The following is a 24,088-nucleotide window of genomic DNA, read 5'->3' as shown; positions in this document are numbered from 1 at the left end:
GGTTCTCCCTATTTTGTGAAGGACCGTTCTGGTGTAGTATGTGCGGTGAAGAACTTTCAACTGGACCAGTTTAAGTCTGGACGGAATCGCCGATTCCTTGGGTGAGGAGAGAGCCTCCTGCGATTCTGAATCATCAATGTCACCAATATCGCCCACCCAACAAAGGCACAACTTGGATAGCATGTCAGGGAGGTTGTTGATCAGTTTCCGATATGTGAGGGATGTCGCTTTGTGGGGCATATGCTCTGTAAGTAGCCTATCCTCTAGAGGGGTAGAGTCCTGTAGGTACGTCCCGGCCGGGATGGTTGAGAGAAGCGCATGTCTTATTTGCATATATCTGTAATATTCTGATTGGGCCATATCGTGTAAATTCAAGTCAGTTTTTTACTTCAAGCTGCCCAGAAGAACCAGCAGAAATCTGGCAGGCTCAATCTTCCTTGCTTGTGTTTCAGTTTAAGCCATTTCTAAATTCGTTCTAGGTTGTTATTGCTCCCAAATATATCTTCTGGTGATGAAATGTGGCATTTTCAAAAAACGACAACGGAATATGAAATGAAATATCTCTAAAGAAAAACCCTGGGAGAATGCTGATTCTTATAAGGTTCATCTAACTCACAATTGGTAATAGCAAGTTAAACCATTTTCTAAGTTGTTGGTCATTTCTTTCAACAGAATATATAGATAATATGACAAATGCCTTGATGTAACGTAGGTACCCTACGCTACTTAACTAATGAGTAAAATGTTTAACATATGTACTTTGGGCAACTTAGTGCAAAGGTTACTTTTATATTATATTTTGTCTAATATCTTTTGTTTTATCATATAGTTCAGCATCACCATATTGGCAGCAGTCCGAACCATCAGGATATTCATTTTTGTCACAGTTTAATTTGAGAACATTGGGCCCGATTCACAAAAGTAATCTGAGACAAAATCCTAACTTTCTGACTTCCGATATTCACAAAAGGCATTTAGGAGTAGTAAAGTTAGGATTCCTAACTTTCCTACTCCTAAACTGAGAAAAATCCTAACTTTACGACTTTTGGTATTCACTAAAGGCATTTAGGATTAGTAAAGTTAGGATTTCTAACTTTACTATTCCTAAATGCCTTTTGTGAATACCAAAAGTGATAAAGTTAGGATTTTGTCTCAGATTACTTTTGTGAATCGGGGCCATTATTTCCTAACAAGGTTGTAATGAGATGTATATGATTTTCCAGCGTTTATTTACCAGCAGCTAAATGTAAACCTGAGTTACTGTCACCTTTGTAGGTGTTGCCCTCTATATGTGTTTGCAATTTACACCTCATTGACTTTTAGAATATACATCAAGTGGCTTCATTACAGTTTAAAGTGCTTAATGGTATAGTGGGTAGTTTTGCCATGCTCCAGACGTGACTGTGTCCACCTGGAACTGTTTCTATAAAAAGTTCACCGCTCAAGCAGATGCCAAGTTCTATTGACATTTAGAACATGATATAGGATGGAAGTTGAATTTGGCTGCAGATAAGAAACTTTTTAAAAATGCGATATTTGGATAACATTGAAATGTAGTCTTCTAGATTTCCAAGCGGCTCCCATTAAATGCATCCTTTTTCCATACCATTGTTCCTAAACGCTCTTCTTTGTCACAAAGATTGTTATACATTTGTTTTGTTAAAACGTATAGCTAATACTTACATCCTTTATTTTAGTAATCTACAATCTGAACTGACAATGTCTTTTTACAGGATCAACTGCCTGTGGTTAACAGTGAAATTTACTCTGCTGTAGCAGACCTATGGAGACCGTGGTTAACTGATGAAGCAATCGCAACTTTAAGAAAAGGTAAGGCTAAACATTTTGCAGTTTATTCAAACTACAATTTCTGGATTGCCATTGGTTAGGAAGACCTGAAATGCGTGCATTGTGCTGTCTATTTGAACCTACCTAGGCGAGAAGGTCTTAATTCCTATGACATGAACCACCTGCCACAAGAAGTTTTGAGTTTAATGTGGATTGGTGGGGTGGCCTTTCCCTTAGTGTGCTTACTTATATTTTGCTTGCATCCTTTCTACCAGGTTTTGATTATATCCTTTCGACCAGGTGTAGAATTCCCTGCTGTCCCCTTCTAAGTTTCTACGTGTCCCACTAACATGTGGCCTTGTCATGGGAAGTACTAAAGTAACTGTGGCAGTGTGCTCAATGTCCCATTCAGTAAACAAGTCAGGACAGACTTTATTTTTGGCTGTTAGATTTTAAACAAAGAGAAGGGAGAGCATGGAAGGGGGAGGTATTGTATTGTAGTGGTATTGATAGAGCAATTTCTTGCCCCGTTGGCATCCAAAGCATAAGCGTGTGTTCCTTGGTGCTGTGTAGAATTAAAACGATACAAAAGGGGATGATGGACGGAGCATTTGAACAAATCAAACACTCACCCCCAGTCAACTGATCTGGGTTTAATCCATGCTCACACGTGAGTCCCTTGTTCACTTGGCCACTGGATTCAAGATAGCCTGGCTGATGAGGATTATGAATCCGAAACCGGTCCCAGGATGCTTGTTTCCGGTCCAGGGAAGACATGGCTTGGCAGTTTGGGCTGCACTGTTTCCATGAGGCACAGGGTCAGACTGATTTGCATATAGCCATGTCTGAACTGGGGTGGCTGAGTGAACTAAAGAATGGTGATGGATTAAACCCAGATCAGTTGACTGGGGTGAGTGTTTGATTTGTTCAAACGCTCCATCCATCATCCCCTTTTGTATCGTGTAGAATTAAAACAGCACACCGCAGGCATGCATAATATAAAAGGAGGAGGTGGGGCAATAGCTACAAATAGGTGGAAGGGGGAACATAGAGATTTTAAAACCAATTGTAAAGTGATCTCTTTAATCGATTGCCTTCCTTTTTTAATAGAAAATATTACATTTCAGCCACTTCAGCAGAAACATACATGAGTAGTGGGGGTTTGTGTTACAAAAATACATTACTCATAGTCTAGCAGGTGCATGAACCTTCTGGTCATAAAAAAGCAATCATTTACCAGCGATAAATCACAGTTACCATTGGACATAAATCCTATGAAATATAATAACAGCATCAGCATTGGAGACTGTGGGCCTGATTTTAAGGTTGATGGATGGTTCACCGTCCATCATAGTGGTGAAGGATATTTCCTTCGCCACTCTGATGGGCTACTGTCCACCAAACTTAGAGATCACCGCCGGTCCAGCTTTCATCTCTGTACACTGAAAGTAACGGCTAACATGGCTGTTCTTTTCAGTGGTAGAAGGCAACTGTTGTTTTTGATGGCCTTTTGCTAAACATTCCCAAAGTATTTTTTTATAAAAACAAACTCCTGAAGCAAGAGTTTGTTTCTGAACAGCAAAACACTAATGACCGTCAGACCCTGGGAGTTTTTTTCTGGGGTGTGAATATTGTTTTTATCTATCCCTCATCGCCACATTTTTCCTGACAGTGACGAACAGAATAAACAAGCATTTACAATGCAACGGTTTCGCCTTTGGAAAAGTTAGAGCTATTGGCAATGTAAATGACAATGCCATTTATTTATCTGTTTTCAAAACCAACACATAAATACAAATGTTGTCATTTACAATGCCAATAGCTCAAACTTTTCCAAAGGCGAAACCGTTGCATTGTAAATGCTTGTTATTCAAAGTGCCCACTATCAGAGGAAAACCAATGAGTGACCTTTTTTTTCTCTCATCTGGCTTATAGAAACTTGTATTCCAGAAATCTCCTATCATGAATTCCAGTCCTCTCAGAGGAGGTGTAACCTTTGCAATATCAATAAAATTAAAATTGTTAAACCGGGTAATATAATTGCGCATATGTACAGGTTTGCAGCACTGAAAGAAAAATAAATGGCATTGTCATTTACATTGCTATTAGCTTAATCTCGGCAGTCACTCTGCACTCCCTAGCATTCTGCAGTCACTCTGCACTCCCTAGCACTCCCTAGCAGTCTCTCTGCAGTCCCTAGCACTCCCTAGCATTCACTAGTCACTCTGCACTCATTGCACTCAACGATGAAGGGCAACATTATTGCTATAAAAGGACCACTGACCGAATTAATTGAAGATACTGTTTAGAGTAAGATTTAGAAAAACGCAAAAGCAAGCATTGGCAAAGGCAATATGTCTGGCATTAGGAAATTTTTTGCAAGCATATGCAATTGACATTAAAAGAGTAAAAGTAATACAATTTAAAAATACCACCATCTAAATGTGGTATATAGTTTTTCAAAAAGAACATTTTAATAATAAACCACTGCAAGAGTAAAAAGAAAAAAAAAAGTGAAATGAGAGCAGAGATTGGATTGGCCTGACCAGCAAAGGCACCGAAGTAGAGCACTTTTAGGCACATGTGAAAAAGCAAAATGCCTATATATATATATAGATAGATAGTTGTACTTTAGGTCAGACTTTCCAGAGAAAGATCAGTTTTTGTTTTGCATCAGTGATGTGATTGATTGATGGTGTATTTTTAGATGTCTCAGTGACGTCATTTACATGTCACGAGAGATGTAATAGAAGCTCATAAGCAGTGAATTGTTGGGGTGCAAGTTATACTTAGGTCAGTGAGTAGAAATGGTGAATGTCGTCTTCAAAACATTACAAGACCGAACTATAATGTTGCTTTAACCTTTGGATTTTTTTCAGCGAACATGACTTAATATATATGCTGCACAACGAATTGCTATTGCACTCTGTACTTCAAATTACTTTCATGTATCATACACATCCGCAGCTGTCCAAGGGTCCGTGCCATGTTAAATGCACACCGGAACACTTGCCATAGTACATGCACTGGATGCATTTGGCTCTGCATCTGCACTATAAACATGCCAAGCATTGTAGAGCATTACAAACAAACCTAGCCTTGTACAATCATCAGAGACGCACATGGGACATCACCTGGACCATGCACACCCTAAGCTGCAGGAGCACAAAAGAAATACATGGCACTGAACGAGAACCACAGAATGAACTAGTACTGCACAATCATCAGAAAAGCAACTTAAACTGCAAGTGCACAAGTTGGATCACTCCTGCAAATGTCCCATGTGCAGCAAATACACCACTGGTGTAACCAGTGCTACAGATGCACAACGTATGCAGCTAGAACACCACTCATGGGCAGAATCAAATATAGACCACTCGTGATAAAGCACTACACTCGCAATAATCATGCACTTACCATTGCAAACGTCAGTTGCAGTGTACCATTGCAGTAGGACACTACTCACATACTGTTTACATTACATATCCGAGAAATGCACCAAGCGCTGAACATGGACCAATTCTCCTTCCTTTACTATACACACACACCTCGTACCCCCTGCAGCTGCATAAGCACCATAATGCACCAGGGATGCACATGCTCCACTCAGACACCAGATGCTAAATAAGTTATATTCATCACTGGACTCGGTACATGCTCCATTCATACAGCCACGCCATTCAAACTTCCAGTGCAGCTCATGTACCTGAGGCTGCACAAATAAATCACATTAAGTTGCACATGCGTACATAGGAAGTACTTCTGCAAGAAGCACTGCATCAATATCACTCACACTACAGTGCTGCGGTCACCATTCATGTCCCTATATTTCGCACGGGCATCATTCATGCACACCTTGTGCTACAAGCATATCTCAGTGCGGAACACGCCTCACACATACCCAGTACTACACGTGCAGCAGACAGCACACGTATCACACACACCCCGTGCTTGAGTTGTGCATGAAGAACCTAAACACGCAATTGTGCACATATATTCATATTACACTCGCACTTCTTGTAAACCCAGTTCTGTACAACACTATCCTATACATGTCCCAGAACCCTACTAAGGGCCGAATATGGACCACGTATATACCCACTGGTTCACACACATATACCAAAACACAATACACTACAAATGTACAGTTCACACACAGTGTTCTGTTCTGCACATACCAAAGAAAAGATTCCTTTCTGGGTACTTATTTCACAAGGTGACCATGAGGCCTATCCGTAGCAATTGGCTGTATTTGACATTTACATTTGACAAATTCAAGAGGTCAAAATTTAAGTCTCCACACTAGGTTATTTGTACTTTTTACTCAAAGTTTATTTTATAGAAATTCATATTTAGGCATTCATTTTAAATACACTTTATAATTTAACCCTGTGGTCCTCTGGTACAAATGTATATCTAATGGCTAACAATTCCGTATTACGGTTATCTAACACAGAGTCACCACTTTATAGTATGCATTCAAAAATTAAAATACAATAATACAACAAATTAATAAAAAAACATTTTATCACAGTTTTAAAAAGGTCCAAAGAGTCGACGCGTTTCGGTGCGTTTATTATACTGAATGCACCTTCATCAGGACAGAATGAGTTAAAAACAGGTATACATCTTCTTTCTGAAAAAATGAATAGAATGCATATTATTAGTGCGAAATTTCTAATTTGAGTTTTTTGTCCTAGTTTGTGGGCTTAATATTTTAAATTTGCGACACACTTTCCTTACTTTAAGTTTAAGAAAAAGCTCGTCCTTCAAATAATTTTCTAGGACGTATTGTTCTTTGGTTGGTCTGGTAGCACGTGTTTATTAATTCACGGCCGTCAGTGATCTGTAAACATAATTTCCTTATTAGTGATGTTTTTACATTATTTGTATTTTCAATTTACGACTCGATTACGATTTGGTAGGTTGCACTTACTTATATTTAATATTTAGGAACATGTGATCACTAAAACGGGATAAATGATGTCTTCTCCAGGTGGCGTATTTTTCTTAAGGTATATACTCCCCTCTTATGTGGTCTCCCGACAATGCTCTTAAATAAGGGAAATATAACATATCTTTTAGGGCCTTTGACATGTTTTAGAGGAACTAGATATCCAACATGCTGGTTTTCTACCTACCAAGTATATGAATCCTGTCAGTTTTAAAGGCTTTTAGCTCATTACGTTGGTGATCTTGACGGTTCTAAAGATTGTTGTCGCTGCCCTCGCTTGCCAGCCTCGCTCCTTTTATTTGATTCAGAGCTGTTCGTTGGGCATAACAGAAGTATAGATGTTAATATAATGTGGACAGTTTGTATGCTGTCTTTACAACACATACAATCTTAAAAAATATATCTAGACATAGGCCATTATTCCCTGATAGTCTACTGTAGTCTTACTTTGCGTTTATGCCGACCCTTTAAACATGATAGTGCGTGAACAACAACTTATTTTCATAAGTCCCCATTTAAATTGAGAATATCCTGGTGCCTCGTTTCAGTTATGCGGGCACTCTTTAAGTTATGAACCATTAAGGTTTCCCCCGCCATTCCGCTAAACCTGCGAGCTCTCTCTTCTCTATACTGAGCATGCTTGCATTGCTCTCACTCTACTCAGCTCCGTGTAGCGAGTTAACGAGAGCGTTCTTACCTTTAGTCTGGCTCGTGCTTCCTTCGTGTGGCTGGCGTCCGCTTCACTGGAGATGACAACCACACGAAGGCTGCCGGGTACTATTTATACCGGTGGTAATTGAATTATTGTACCGTCGGCTGCATATCATTAAGTGTTAAATGTACTTAATTTGATTCATTTCGGCCATGATTGTAGTTTTTTAGTCATTCTCACTTCATCTGACCCGGGCACTATCTGACAACGCACCGGAAGTACTAAATGTTCACAGCGCAAGACGGCCATATTTGTAGTTTGTCGACCGTGCGCTCCCAACTACAGGGACAAAATTGCTAGAAACGCGGCCAATATAATTGCAGGCTCAGTCGTTACGGCGGCCATTATAATATTTTATATTCAGTGCGTGACAAAATGGATAAAACTTTCGGTGGCACAGTCGGTAACTATGTAAGCCGCAACTTTATTTAATAAGAGCGGCACGTTGAAGTATATCTGTGTGCCTACGCAAGAAACTTTTTTGCGTGCTATTCTTTTAAACTCAACTACTATTGGAAACTCTCCACGATTGTCATTAATTATATTTCCTACATATTCCAGCATCTAGTGCTCTACATGAGTTGCCGGGAATATTGTGCACAGTACCTAATACCGGCTATCCTATGCGCACCAAGTTAAAGGTATTATCTTCATTTGTTGAACTACGCATGCCTTGACACGTATAATCACATTCACATTATTTATTCTGAGCATTCTAATGCAGTTTTATTTTTCAAACAGTCAATATCCATTTTTTACAAACAGGGCGTGCATATGTCTCATAATATTGTAAATGCAAATATTAATACAATCCAATATTATTTCAAGATATAAGTACAGTGCAGTATTATACATCGCTCTCTGTTCGAAAAAAGGAGAAAACGAAAAAGCAAAAGAATAGGGAAACAAAATACATCCTATGCATTATTACTGTCAAACAAAGATGTCTATTGCTCTAATTATAGACATCTCTACCATGTTCCATCTCCACCGTGTTAATGGCTTTAATACATAGCTATTTATACAATCTCATCAAGCAAGTACGATTTGTTTGGCAGTTACACTCAAACTACATCTTGTAGCCACCTTTAGTCTCTCAGCTCTAAATATTGTTAGTTGTCATAGAATCCCTAGCAATATCAGTTAATCCTCAACATTATCTGATTATTTTATCCCACTCTTCACGGTTGTTGAGCCCTTGATAGTAGGATTTAAATTTTGACATATAGAACTGTTCCCTCAGTTTGCGCTTTTTGTTGGCATCTCCACCTCTCACAGAGACTTTGATTTTTTCGAGAATGAACCATTTTAAATCGTCTAGTTTATGGTTCTCTGCAGTCCAATGTTCAACTAATGGTGCATTTTGCCTTTTAAGTCTTATTGCTGATCGATGTTCTGTCAGCCGCAAGCGTATTTCTCTTCCTGTTTCTCCTATGTAACATTTGTTACAGGGGCAAAGGATTAGGTATACCACATTGGAGGTCCGGCAATTAACGTGCTCGTTCATCCAATGGGTAATACCATTCACTTCCACTTTGTCAGTTTTGATGATACCTTTACAGTGTGTGCAGGACCCACACGGCAAGTTTCCTCTAATGGGAGCACCATTGAGGACATTTCTCTGTCCATTTCTTTTAGGTTCTTGGTATGTGTGCACTAGCTGGTTTCTAATAGTTCTATTTCTTCGAAAGGCATAAGTGGGTTTTGCTAACGGGGTGACTCCTGTTTTATTTAATATTCCCCAGTTTTTGTTTATCAAGTTCTTTACTTTGTTGCTAAAACTATTGTAATCGGATACCATAATTATATCGTTCTTCTGTTGTTTGGATTTCTCAGTTGGTTCAAAAAGGCTCTCTCGATTATAATACTTTGCTCGCTTGTAGGCTTGTTTTATCAAGCGTTTGGGGTAGCCTCGCAGTGTGAGTTTTTCTATTAAAATCTGTGCATGTTTCTCATAGGTGTTTCTATCACTGCAATTTCGTCTAATTCGTAAGAATTGGCTAAAAGGTATGCCATCTTTTTGGCATTTAGGATGATAGCTGGTGTGGTGCAACAAAGTATTTCTATCTGTGGGTTTCACAAATAGTTCCACGCTTAATGCTTGGTCTTTTTCATAAATTTTAATGTCTAGAAAATCCACAGTAGATTGACTCTTATTAAAAGTGAATTTAAGGTTTGGGTCACCACAGTTTATCCATTCAAGGAAATGATCAAGATCATCCTCCGTACCGTCCCATATAAAGAAAATGTCGTCTATAAATCTAGACCATACCTTGACATTTTCAAAATATGGACAGATCTCATTATATACATGTTTGGACTCAAAACTCCCTACATAAAGGCAGGCGAGACTGGGAGCACAGGTGGCTCCCATGCTGGTGCCCTTGATTTGGCAATAGTAGTCTTGTTTGAACAGGAAAATGTTATTTTTCAGGATAATTTCAATACAGTCCAAGATGAAAGTATTTTGAGCATTCAAATCACCCAAGTCATTTTTTAATATCTCCTCCATCATTTTCACCGTATCCTCCTGGGGGATATTAGTATACAACGCTTCAATATCCATGCATACTAGCCATTGGGTCTCTTTATTAAAACTTAATCCCTCTACCCTGGAAATCATGTGGGTTGTGTCCTTTATATAGGACGGTAATTCTGCCACTAAAGGCTGAATAAAATGGTCCACATATTTACTGAGGGGCTCAGTTAAGGACTCTATACCGGAAACTATTGGCCGCATGGGTGGGTCTTCTAAGTTTTTGTGGACTTTGGGAAGTCCATACATCGCTGGGACTTTTGGATTTTCATTAATGAGGAAGCGGTATTCCTCCTCACATATTACACTGTCCTCTTTGGCAAAGTCTACCACTGTCTTGACCTTTTTCTTCAGGTTTTCCCATTCGCTAATGTTGCTGGGTCTATAATGCATTTCGTTGTTAAGGAGTTTGTACATTCTAGTTTCATAGTCGTCCGTGTTAAGGATGACTATGCTCCCTCCCTTGTCTCCTGATTTTATTGTTATATCCTCATAGGATGACAGTGATTTTAACGCTTCCCTTTCTAATTTAGATAGGTTATTCTGTGTCCACACTTTTGTATCCAGTAGTTTCTCTAAGCCCATGGTGACCACTTTTTCAAAAGTATCAACCTCCGGGCCTACCATGTTTGCATTAGGTGTCCAGCTGGATAGTGGTTTGAGGCCTGATTTGTTGTTGATCACTCTATTTTCTTTCCCCTCAAAGAATTTTTTTAGACGAATTTTCCTAAAAAGGTCCCTGACATCCCTCTCTATGTTGAATCTGCTGCCTGTGGTGCTTGGTGCAAAGCCAAGGCCTTTCTCTAATACTTTTATTTCATGCACAGTGAGTGTTTTATTTGAGAGATTTATAATTGGGGCTTTATGGGTCAGTGGATCAATTCTATCATTTCTTGGGTCTTTTTGGTCTAATCCCAATCCCAATCTTTTTGACTGCGGGTTCGCATGTAGGGTCTCCTCATGGTCCCCCCTGTCTGTCGATTTCCCTGACGTCCCCTCCCCCGGGTTCTGAAACCCCTCTGCTGGCGTCTCTGTTGCTGGCCTAAAAAAGCCGGTTGGTACTCTCTGTTTGAGCCCTGTGCTCCCTCTCTATCCTCTGTCCTATTTCTGGAGTCCGGGTTTCTCTCCCCCTCCGATTCAGAGCTATTGTATGAGGTATCAGAGAAGGTGACATTTTTCCTAAAGTACCTGTTTCTATTATAGTTGAAATGTTTACCATTATATTCTGTGGGGGCTGGTTGGTCGTAGTAATCTTTTTGAGTATATGGATATACTAATTCATTTTTGTAATTGGCTACATCTTTACGTAGCTTGTTAGTTTTTTTGTTAATCATATACTCTTGGTAGCCACTGATATCTTCCTTAATTTCATCTAATATTTTTTTCGCATCATCTAATGCGGTGCTCTCATTAAGTTGTTTCTCTAAGGTTTCTATCTCCTCTCTTTCTATAATGATAATGGCTTGAGCGGTCTCTATTATTAGCAACATCCAGTCGCGACTGCACCTATTCGCGATTAGGGTCCAACTTTCCTTGAACTTCTCATTAGTCACGAACAGGCCTGGTTCGTTCCTAATTTGAAGTCCCACGGGGATAATCCCCTTTCTACAGTATTGGATAATGAACTCTGAGTGAAGTTCAGTATATCCAAAAAGTGGTCACCATGGGCTTAGAGAAACTACTGGATACAAAAGTGTGGACACAGAATAACCTATCTAAATTAGAAAGGGAAGCGTTAAAATCACTGTCATCCTATGAGGATATAACAATAAAATCAGGAGACAAGGGAGGGAGCATAGTCATCCTTAACACGGACGACTATGAAACTAGAATGTACAAACTCCTTAACAACGAAATGCATTATAGACCCAGCAACATTAGCGAATGGGAAAACCTGAAGAAAAAGGTCAAGACAGTGGTAGACTTTGCCAAAGAGGACAGTGTAATATGTGAGGAGGAATACCGCTTCCTCATTAATGAAAATCCAAAAGTCCCAGCGATGTATGGACTTCCCAAAGTCCACAAAAACTTAGAAGACCCACCCATGCGGCCAATAGTTTCCGGTATAGAGTCCTTAACTGAGCCCCTCAGTAAATATGTGGACCATTTTATTCAGCCTTTAGTGGCAGAATTACCGTCCTATATAAAGGACACAACCCACATGATTTCCAGGGTAGAGGGATTAAGTTTTAATAAAGAGACCCAATGGCTAGTATGCATGGATATTGAAGCGTTGTATACTAATATCCCCCAGGAGGATACGGTGAAAATGATGGAGGAGATATTAAAAAATGACTTGGGTGATTTGAATGCTCAAAATACTTTCATCTTGGACTGTATTGAAATTATCCTGAAAAATAACATTTTCCTGTTCAAACAAGACTACTATTGCCAAATCAAGGGCACCAGCATGGGAGCCACCTGTGCTCCCAGTCTCGCCTGCCTTTATGTAGGGAGTTTTGAGTCCAAACATGTATATAATGAGATCTGTCCATATTTTGAAAATGTCAAGGTATGGTCTAGATTTATAGACGACATTTTCTTTATATGGGACGGTACGGAGGATGATCTTGATCATTTCCTTGAATGGATAAACTGTGGTGACCCAAACCTTAAATTCACTTTTAATAAGAGTCAATCTACTGTGGATTTTCTAGACATTAAAATTTATGAAAAAGACCAAGCATTAAGCGTGGAACTATTTGTGAAACCCACAGATAGAAATACTTTGTTGCACCACACCAGCTATCATCCTAAATGCCAAAAAGATGGCATACCTTTTAGCCAATTCTTACGAATTAGACGAAATTGCAGTGATAGAAACACCTATGAGAAACATGCACAGATTTTAATAGAAAAACTCACACTGCGAGGCTACCCCAAACGCTTGATAAAACAAGCCTACAAGCGAGCAAAGTATTATAATCGAGAGAGCCTTTTTGAACCAACTGAGAAATCCAAACAACAGAAGAACGATATAATTATGGTATCCGATTACAATAGTTTTAGCAACAAAGTAAAGAACTTGATAAACAAAAACTGGGGAATATTAAATAAAACAGGAGTCACCCCGTTAGCAAAACCCACTTATGCCTTTCGAAGAAATAGAACTATTAGAAACCAGCTAGTGCACACATACCAAGAACCTAAAAGAAATGGACAGAGAAATGTCCTCAATGGTGCTCCCATTAGAGGAAACTTGCCGTGTGGGTCCTGCACACACTGTAAAGGTATCATCAAAACTGACAAAGTGGAAGTGAATGGTATTACCCATTGGATGAACGAGCACGTTAATTGCCGGACCTCCAATGTGGTATACCTAATCCTTTGCCCCTGTAACAAATGTTACATAGGAGAAACAGGAAGAGAAATACGCTTGCGGCTGACAGAACATCGATCAGCAATAAGACTTAAAAGGCAAAATGCACCATTAGTTGAACATTGGACTGCAGAGAACCATAAACTAGACGATTTAAAATGGTTCATTCTCGAAAAAATCAAAGTCTCTGTGAGAGGTGGAGATGCCAACAAAAAGCGCAAACTGAGGGAACAGTTCTATATGTCAAAATTTAAATCCTACTATCAAGGGCTCAACAACCGTGAAGAGTGGGATAAAATAATCAGATAATGTTGAGGATTAACTGATATTGCTAGGGATTCTATGACAACTAACAATATTTAGAGCTGAGAGACTAAAGGTGGCTACAAGATGTAGTTTGAGTGTAACTGCCAAACAAATCGTACTTGCTTGATGAGATTGTATAAATAGCTATGTATTAAAGCCATTAACACGGTGGAGATGGAACATGGTAGAGATGTCTATAATTAGAGCAATAGACATCTTTGTTTGACAGTAATAATGCATAGGATGTATTTTGTTTCCCTATTCTTTTGCTTTTTCGTTTTCTCCTTTTTTCGAACAGAGAGCGATGTATAATACTGCACTGTACTTATATCTTGAAATAATATTGGATTGTATTAATATTTGCATTTACAATATTATGAGACATATGCACGCCCTGTTTGTAAAAAATGGATATTGACTGTTTGAAAAATAAAACTGCATTAGAATGCTCAGAATAAATAATGTGAATGTGATTATACGTGTCAAGGCATGCGTAGTTCAACAAATGAAGATAATACCTTTAACTTGGTGCGCATAGGATAGCCGGTATTAGGTACTGTGCACAATATTCCCGGCAACTCATGTAGAGCACTAGATGCTGGAATATGTAGGAAATATAATTAATGACAATCGTGGAGAGTTTCCAATAGTAGTTGAGTTTAAAAGAATAGCACGCAAAAAAGTTTCTTGCGTAGGCACACAGATATACTTCAACGTGCCGCTCTTATTAAATAAAGTTGCGGCTTACATAGTTACCGACTGTGCCACCGAAAGTTTTATCCATTTTGTCACGCACTGAATATAAAATATTATAATGGCCGCCGTAACGACTGAGCCTGCAATTATATTGGCCGCGTTTCTAGCAATTTTGTCCCTGTAGTTGGGAGCGCACGGTCGACAAACTACAAATATGGCCGTCTTGCGCTGTGAACATTTAGTACTTCCGGTGCGTTGTCAGATAGTGCCCGGGTCAGATGAAGTGAGAATGACTAAAAAACTACAATCATGGCCGAAATGAATCAAATTAAGTACATTTAACACTTAATGATATGCAGCCGACGGTACAATAATTCAATTACCACCGGTATAAATAGTACCCGGCAGCCTTCGTGTGGTTGTCATCTCCAGTGAAGCGGACGCCAGCCACACGAAGGAAGCACGAGCCAGACTAAAGGTAAGAACGCTCTCGTTAACTCGCTACACGGAGCTGAGTAGAGTGAGAGCAATGCAAGCATGCTCAGTATAGAGAAGAGAGAGCTCGCAGGTTTAGCGGAATGGCGGGGGAAACCTTAATGGTTCATAACTTAAAGAGTGCCCGCATAACTGAAACGAGGCACCAGGATATTCTCAATTTAAATGGGGACTTATGAAAATAAGTTGTTGTTCACGCACTATCATGTTTAAAGGGTCGGCATAAACGCAAAGTAAGACTACAGTAGACTATCAGGGAATAATGGCCTATGTCTAGATATATTTTTTAAGATTGTATGTGTTGTAAAGACAGCATACAAACTGTCCACATTATATTAACATCTATACTTCTGTTATGCCCAACGAACAGCTCTGAATCAAATAAAAGGAGCGAGGCTGGCAAGCGAGGACAGCGACAACAATCTTTAGAACCGTCAAGATCACCAACGTAATGAGCTAAAAGCCTTTAAAACTGACAGGATTCATATACTTGGTAGGTAGAAAACCAGCATGTTGGATATCTAGTTCCTCTAAAACATGTCAAAGGCCCTAAAAGATATGTTATATTTCCCTTATTTAAGAGCATTGTCGGGAGACCACATAAGAGGGGAGTATATACCTTAAGAAAAATACGCCACCTGGAGAAGACATCATTTATCCCGTTTTAGTGATCACATGTTCCTAAATATTAAATATAAGTAAGTGCAACCTACCAAATCGTAATCGAGTCGTAAATTGAAAATACAAATAATGTAAAAACATCACTAATAAGGAAATTATGTTTACAGATCACTGACGGCCGTGAATTAATAAACACGTGCTACCAGACCAACCAAAGAACAATACGTCCTAGAAAATTATTTGAAGGACGAGCTTTTTCTTAAACTTAAAGTAAGGAAAGTGTGTCGCAAATTTAAAATATTAAGCCCACAAACTAGGACAAAAAACTCAAATTAGAAATTTCGCACTAATAATATGCATTCTATTCATTTTTTCAGAAAGAAGATGTATACCTGTTTTTAACTCATTCTGTCCTGATGAAGGTGCATTCAGTATAATAAACGCACCGAAACGCGTCGACTCTTTGGACCTTTTTAAAACTGTGATAAAATGTTTTTTTATTAATTTGTTGTATTATTGTATTTTAATTTTTGAATGCATACTATAAAGTGGTGACTCTGTGTTAGATAACCGTAATACGGAATTGTTAGCCATTAGATATACATTTGTACCAGAGGACCACAGGGTTAAATTATAAAGTGTATTTAAAATGAATGCCTAAATATGAATTTCTATAAAATAAACTTTGAGTAAAAAGTACAAATAACCTAGTGTGGAGACTTAAATTTTGACCTCTTGAATTTGTCAAATGTAAATGTCAAATACAGCCAATTGCTACGGATAGGCCTCATGGTCACCTTGTGAAATAAGTACCCAGAAAGGAATCTTTTCTTTGATATAACCTTTGACCCAGTCCTTTCTGGTCCTTGGGAAACTCTCTTTTTTGTGAGATACTGTTCTGCACATACTACGTATGGTCCAATGTCTCGCATGCAAATCCAGATGCTCCGCACCAGCAACTCAAGCACACATGTTACACAGACACACACCCTCCTAGGACCGTAAATCGTAAAGTAGTTGCTGGTACAACTGGTTCGTTGCTGGTACAACTGGTTCGTTAGTTAATCTAACACTATCCATGCAGTATTCTTCCAAGAAGCACTGAACATGAACGAATGTTCCACCTGGCATTGCGTATATACCAATGCTGCTCTCACATGCTTCAAATGCATTTCATTTATCGGCAACACTCATACTGCCCGTGCTGCAGACAAACCCACACATCGCAGACCCTACTCATCCTCGGTCTGCGGGCCACAGTGCAGCACATGAACCAGTCTCTTGCAACTCATGCGACGGGTACTACTGCCCATACATCAGACACTACATGCACCGCTCACTGCACCGCTCACAACCAGCAGTGGAGATCCAATCCAAACTCACAAATGTAACGTGCCTATGCTGCACGTATACTTCTCATGCGCCCCGTAACAGACGTGCACTCTAAACGTGATACTGAGTGCTGGACAAATGACACCTCGACATGCCATGCACTACACATACTTTCATGTATACTATGGTACTATAATCCAAGAACTACAGATGCACCACTTATATATCCAATGACAATGATAGCGTATGCACTCCGTGGTACATATACATTCAATTCTTTGTACACCCAGAACTGCAGCAAGCGCTGAACATGGGCCACTATGCATGCACCGGGGAAGCGCGCCACATACACCACTCATGCAGTTAAGGTTGCATGCACAACTGTTCATGCCCTCTTGGCCGGCAACCCACCACAGTTGTACCAGTGCATGTTCATTCGGCAAACCATGTGCAGAGCATAAAGCAAACATTCCCCAGCCACTACACGTGCAAGTCTGCTAGATCCAGTGCTGCGCACATATCCTCGCAGAGGATAAATGCACGTAGTGCTACACGTGCACCACGCATACACCTATACTGGGCAAGCACTGCACATTCCAATGTAGCAAACGCACCAACTGCCGATCACGCAGCGAGGACGCCCATGTTGCAACCTCCACCAGCTCTGCACGATTGCAATGGTTTGAATACTTCCTCCAGAACGACTATTACACCAAGACGGGTCACTCACCAGACGGAGCCATAGGCCCCGGAGCCCACCGGGGACAAGTTTTGGTATCGCTCAGGCACCTCCCAGATGGTCTTGTTCAGCTCCTGACGGTAGAAGGTGGGGCGGGGGTGGGTCATGGTGGAGGTTCTCCGCGGGAGGCACCGGGATCGCCTCCACCGCCTCTCTGCAAACTGTGGTAACTGGCACCCAGTCCCTGGCACTTGTCAATCAATCACTCACGAGCCACCCCAGCTGACAGGTTCCGTCACTCTCAGCATCCTGAGCTGCAGCGCAACACTCGCCAATTCCCGCGAGAGCCGCCCCTAGACATCACTTCCGCTCACACCCGAAACCAGCCGTGCGTAGAAAAACAAGCTATCAGCATGAAAAGAGAAGACAGACTGCGAATGTATTTGAGGACGTAACCAGGTTTCAGTCAAGCTGTAATGTAATAATAGACGTTCAGCAAACAAGTTACAGCGTTAAATGTTCACTGTTGCTACTGCGCACAATAACTTCCCAAAGCGGTTATGGGTGAATATGGTAGGTTGGGCTCAGAGGCATTCACTGTATTACAACAGTTATAGAGAGAATTATTGCACCTATGTTGGGCGATGACGCGCTTGCCTCGCTATGGAAAGACACGGACAGCGGGAAGGGGGGGGCGGGAAAGGAACGGACAGCGGGAGGGGGGACAGGAAAGGAACCACTCACCTGGACTTCCTCGGCCGGCGGTCGGCCGCCAAATGGCCCAAACAAACCTCGACGAGCCAAAAAAAAAAGCCCCGCCCACCGCTGCATGACGTGGCCAAAAGAGAAAAATTCTCGGGAACGCCCCCGAATCTGGTCCGGCCTTGACGGACAGATCCGGCACCCAATGGCTAGCCTCCATTTATGGAGCTAGCCAATGGGAGCCGGGGGACGTTCCTGAAGTCCTTATTGTAATCAATGGATTTCCCCTGCGCCGAAAAGCTGCGCAGAGCGCAGCCTACGGCAGGCGAAACCCAAAAAGAAATAGAGCTGGTGATGTAATGTATTTTCTCCAATAGCCCCACTTTGTCAGGCTGTCAGAGGAAGCTTTCTGTCGATATAGCCAACGGGGGCTCCTTCGACAGAAAACGTAAGGTCTGCCTGTCTCTAAATGAGGCGGGAGGGCCGAGGGTTTGCTGAGTTGGTTTTGGCTCTTATGCAGCTCCTGACCTCCTTATCCAATTTCTTTGCAGCCAGCCAACAATATCAGAGGCCACTTTAGGAGCTGGGGACCATTCCGCTGAATGTGGATGTAGGAGGTCATCTGGGTTTAGCATATATGAGCTCTTTGGTATCATTCCCAGCGGGTAGAGGATCACCAGACGGATGCCAGAATCCCAATCCCCATCGCCTCTGATGTATGGGGGGATCATCTGGATCACTTGGGTTTGGAGAGTCAGGGGCAAATTAGGGCCCTCCCAAGGTACCTTGGTTTTGAACCCTGAGGGATGAGATTGGGAATCCATTAATGCCGTTTCTAGGCACGTGAAGGTGTCTGTGTCAACCCCGTGGTCATCTGCGTGTTTACTTTTAGTATCTGGGACAGACGTGGAGGTATCAGGGCCTGATGCCCAGCTACGTCTTCCCTGGATTCAAAGGGTCTTTGGCTCTGAGCCTGGAGCTGCTGAATTTTCTACACCAAGGAGGTCACCACTTGACTTGACAAAAATAGTTGTCTATAGGGAGTTAAGTGATATCCTCCTCTTCAAAATAATATTCAAACTCTACCATAGCAGTAAGAAAAGTAAGCCTTCAGGCAAGAGACGGGAAATAAATGAATTGGGGCAATTATATACATAATCCCAACAAGGTTTGAATCAGAGGACCACACTGCACTGGAACTACCACTCTCTTTATTTGTGTAGGAAACTACCTGGGCAAGTTCCACATTTTATGCACTAAATTAAGTCCTACCCGCCAAGCAGGTGTTCAGCTCCAGGCAGCGACCCTTGTAAATACACCAAAAATTAATAATTAGCAGTAATACAGCCCCTGATTGGTATTTCGGCCAGACACGCTTCACCAACCCTAAAGGATCAGGTGAAAATGAAGCACAGGCCAGTCGAGGGAATAGAGACGCATGGAGCATGTAAATTGTAACTGTGTGGGCCCCCTAGGGACTGGATGACCGCACTGCGCTGAGAGCCTGGTGATATGAAAGCTGCCGCAAAGTAACGAGATACATACCTGCGGCCGCACTGAAAGGGAAAAGCAATGTAAGCAAGCGCTGCAGCTAGAAAACACTCATTAGGATCTGTGATCAGATAAACAATGCCTAAATGTCAAAATAAAGCATTAGCATCTAGAGATATAGCATCAGAATCGCACAGAGTGAAGTACACTTATCAAAGGCTGCTGGAACAGCAAAGAAAGAGGAGGATAGGATGTCCCAGTGGAATGTTGCGAGGACGGGCTCCCCTCTGATTGGATTAACCGTTTCGGCTTTCTTTTGTTTCCCATGGATTTATGAGAAATATAGGTTAATGTTTATACATACTTTTATTGGTTCCTGTTTAATAAAAGTTAAGGAAGTTGAAGCCTAATCCTCACATCCATTCCTGTCATAGAATTGTGCGTTGATGTGCCAGGCAGTCTGCTTCCTACCCACTTTTATACTTATGAAGTAGAATGCTTACTTTTTCTCAATTTAGTACCCAAAGGGTTTTTCAAATAATGCCAACAAAAACTTCACACACAAAGCCTCAAAGAATTCCCTAAAACTCAAATTCTTACAAATGCTACTGCCTGCAGAATGGAGACCACAAAACAGACATACTATTTGGGTTTGAAATATTCATTAACAGCACACAGGTTTCTAAAAACTCAAAGATTTTCTTTGGCTGAAAACTTAACATCATATCTGCCTTCTCTTTCAGTGTCAATGTCACCATTACCATTTTCAATAATGACTAGATAATGATATAAGCCCCAAATGACAACCTCTAAATATTGATGATAACGTTGCCCCCCTCCTTCCTAAAAAAGTGATGACTAAGAATATAACAGGAACCTTGTTTGTTAACAGTGGTTGTTCGCCTACAACAGCTTCCACACACAACTCCTCCTGCCTCATTTCAGTTTGATACCTTGACGGACTTCCACATTCAACTGCTCCAATCACAGTGATCAAAATGGAACGCAAGGGGATGCAAGAAGACCTTCTTTCCAGGCATAAGGACACTTGCCCAATAACAGAATCTTCTTATGATATAAAAACAACAGTCTGCTGTAAAGTAGGTGAGGACCTCACCTTAACATCTACAACAAACCAGATGAGTTGACCTACTAAAAGCAATCTAAAAAGAGGGACTACAAACTCGAACCACACAACCCCTTCCCATCAAATAGTGAACAGACCATTTGAGGAATTTTTTTTAAAAGACAAGGAAGAGAGCCATATCATAAAGACAATACACCAGGGATCAACAGAAACTAACAAGAATTCACCTAAAAAGACTGAGAGTGAGATTGAAAATGAAAATGTATCTAGCAAGTCCCTCAACACAAAATATTTCAATGCAGAATCCCACAGCTTATCTTCCACAGTTAAGTTTCGTCTACCACTGCTGTGCTCTCACCAGTGGCCTCGAACTCACCTGTTCCGTCTTGCCCAATCTAGTTACATGGTCAACCCACTTAAAAACAAAGTCTGTACTTGCAATCAACCACTCAACATAAGATCCAAATTGTGCATTACCTAAGGTCACAGACAAGAATGATCTAGATAGCCTTTACATTCTAACAACATAAAAGGGCTCGCGAGATCCTGCAATTCCAAAATTATATACAATATGTCAACCATTGTGTACCACACCACAGTACCACAAGGAAATGGAATCCACTGAGACAATCAAATAGATAACAAAACATCACCACTTTGGCCCTTCCATCTTCACCCCTAAGATACCCTTTTTTCAAAGGTGGATTAGTGGGCAAACATCAGCTGGAGCTCTTAGATCAGATTAGAGACTATAAGCAAGATCTTAAAAAGCTTGACTGAATGAAACCTCTCATAGTCTAGAGTAAGAATAATGCATAAATACCAACCGTAAATCAAGAGCCTGAAAACTGAACATTTTCTATCTGCCAGAGTCTATAGGTGGAAGTAAGCACTGTGAAACCTAAATCAAAATCAATCAACTTAAACTAGAACTCCTGTGGCAATGCTGTTTTCATGAAGCAGCTTACTGAACTCATTATGGCCAAATGAGCTCCTGAAACCAGAATACATTCCTTGGTGACTTCAGCATGGTAAATGAGAAATCTGAGCTGTGTCTTTAGTATACTGCTTCCTAGTCAACAACTACCTCACACAAATGTACATAACTCCTACCCTTATAAAAAGAGCGCCATTCTTTATCTCCTTATCAGTTCTGGTGAGATGGTTAAGACAAACAACCACCAATTCCAATAGAGCACCACCTGTTACCCTTCACTCTTCCCTGTAAATGTAAATGTATTGCGACTTATATAGCGCACGTATCACCCGAAGGCATCAAGGCGCTTGCTTAGGGAACCCGTCCTGGTATTCCCCTGTGAGATACCCCGGCAGGGTATCCACAAGGTGAAAGCCAGGCATCCCACCGCGAGGGGCCGTAGTGGAGATTAAGCAAGCTATTGCCCAGAGTCGCAGAGTGTGACCCCGTGAGTCGAGTAGGCACCAGAGCAAGAATTGTCGAGTCCGTGGAATTTTTGAGGCCGAGACCCACCAAGGCGGGAATCGAACCCTGGTCCACGGCCGATCTCAGCTTCCGGGTCTGCCGCCTCTAACCACTGAGCCACGCTTCTCCACTGCTCCAACCTTTTTTTCTAAACAAGCAAAAAGACCAAAACAATGAACTAGAGACCAAAAACACATCAATAAAAACAGCTGTTTTGAATGTGGCTTCTCACCCATAAGCCACACCCAATCACTACACTCCCACCTGGGAGCAAATATATAATTACACCTCTGCATAATATACACTTTTAAGCATGTCTTACCACCCCTGGCACAGCAAGACTGCAACACAAAACAAACAGCACCTTTTGAAAAGGAGTTTTATTTAACAAAATGCAAAGACTATCACTTTTAGAATAAGGCTTGGGGTTTATTACATAATTCTCTCTAAACAAAGGCTGTCTCAGATACCAAATGCATTAGATTCAAATATATGTAGCAAACTTATAATCTAAAGGCATGAATCAATACCTGAGCAAACTACAATATTGATTAATAAACAAGCAATAACTGATATAAGATAAGATACACTGGACGTCCTGCAAGAGATCAGAAAGATATATATACAGAGTAGAGGAACACCTCAAACGATTACAGCCACTGGCTCACATCACAATGGCAATAATCACAAAACTCAATACATCACCTGATGCATACACTGCCCACTTCTGGCCGGGGGAAGTCTTCACACAGCCTGGGATCAGAGCTCAGCAATCCGGGTTCAATCCGAGATAGACACGCCTGCCCTCACTCGGAATCCAAACTTCCACATCCACCAGACCAGTGGAGGCTCCCCCTTTTAATACGAATGGAAACATTTGTTGAAGCTTCTAGCAAGCCTTGCCTCCTTTTCCCATCAGATTCCGTACCACTCCGTGCCAAGGACACATCATCGGTTGATCAGCAGGGGTGTGGAATGTATTCAAATATCTACTTGTCCATGGGACAGGTTGCTTCATATATCAACTTGTCCTGTAACAAAATCCACTTGTCCCTTGGGTGCCATGTAGTGCGGTGACAAATTATGGCAGCAATCTCATTATATAAGAGCTGTTATGTAGCCTCTCTGATTATGCCAGGGCTCATACCATAGTAGTGTTTGAATACTAGCAATCCCTTTATGTTGCCACGTTTCGGCAGATCTACATACTGGGACTGAAGGTAGTGGTAAGCAATAGTTCCAGGGTTGGAATGCCCTTTTGAGTCTGTGCAAATCTACTAACTTGCATGTTTAAGGGTTTTCAACAGCTCTTCTCTAATCTTTTCCCATACTGATAAATGTTGGAAATGTACTCTTGATAATGGCAGACGTACACCTTCTTCCAGAGTTGGGGGAAAAAAGTGGTTGGTGGGAAAATGAACTTGCAAACACTCAGGTTTTTGCATGAGCAAATCTACACATGCATATTTGCTCATGCTAAAATGCAGTTCACAAATATTTTCTAGGAGTACAATTTCTTGCCCTACATCTTTAAATTCACGAAAGCCATATAGCTGCACTCTCTCTCACTGTGAGTGATCGCATTCTGCTCTTTCACCAGGAGCATATCGGCACACAAAGTAGTTGTGTTCAGTGCCAATAACTAATGTGGTAGTGTGTGCTTTATTGAGACAAAAAACTATTTTTGCTTTTGCCAATGTTTGTTATAATGGTGAAGGTCCGGCAGCTCTCGCATCAATATGGTTTCCCAGAAACCATGCCAAAACAAGTCATGCATTGCCAAAACTAAAAAGCTGACCACCAATTTCACTGTATTTGCCAAAGCTTGTTTATTTTTATGTTTCCATTAACCCCTTCGCTGCGGCCGCGATTTTTCCGCTGTGCGGTAAACAAAAGAACAGGGCGGGGCCGTGACGAACCCCAGCCGTC

At 41.0% G+C, this 24,088-nt stretch overlaps 1 protein-coding gene across 1 annotated transcript in view; it reads left to right on the top strand.

Annotated features, from left to right (window-relative positions):
• Positions 1–24,088, top strand: part of SMPDL3A (sphingomyelin phosphodiesterase acid like 3A) — a 328,355-nt gene that overhangs the window by 182,207 nt on the left and 122,060 nt on the right. Inside the window, exon 4 of the mRNA XM_078648459.1 lies at positions 1,734–1,830. Coding sequence (XP_078504585.1) covers positions 1,734–1,830 — 97 coding nt within the window. The remainder of the gene's footprint in view (positions 1–1,733; positions 1,831–24,088) is intronic.

This window comes from Lissotriton helveticus, chromosome 6 (assembly GCF_964261635.1).
Source record: "Lissotriton helveticus chromosome 6, aLisHel1.1, whole genome shotgun sequence".
Classification (NCBI taxonomy): Eukaryota; Metazoa; Chordata; class Amphibia; order Caudata; family Salamandridae; genus Lissotriton; species Lissotriton helveticus.
The sequence above is the reverse complement of the archived record's forward strand: the minus strand, read 5'-3'. Positions and strand labels throughout refer to the sequence as shown.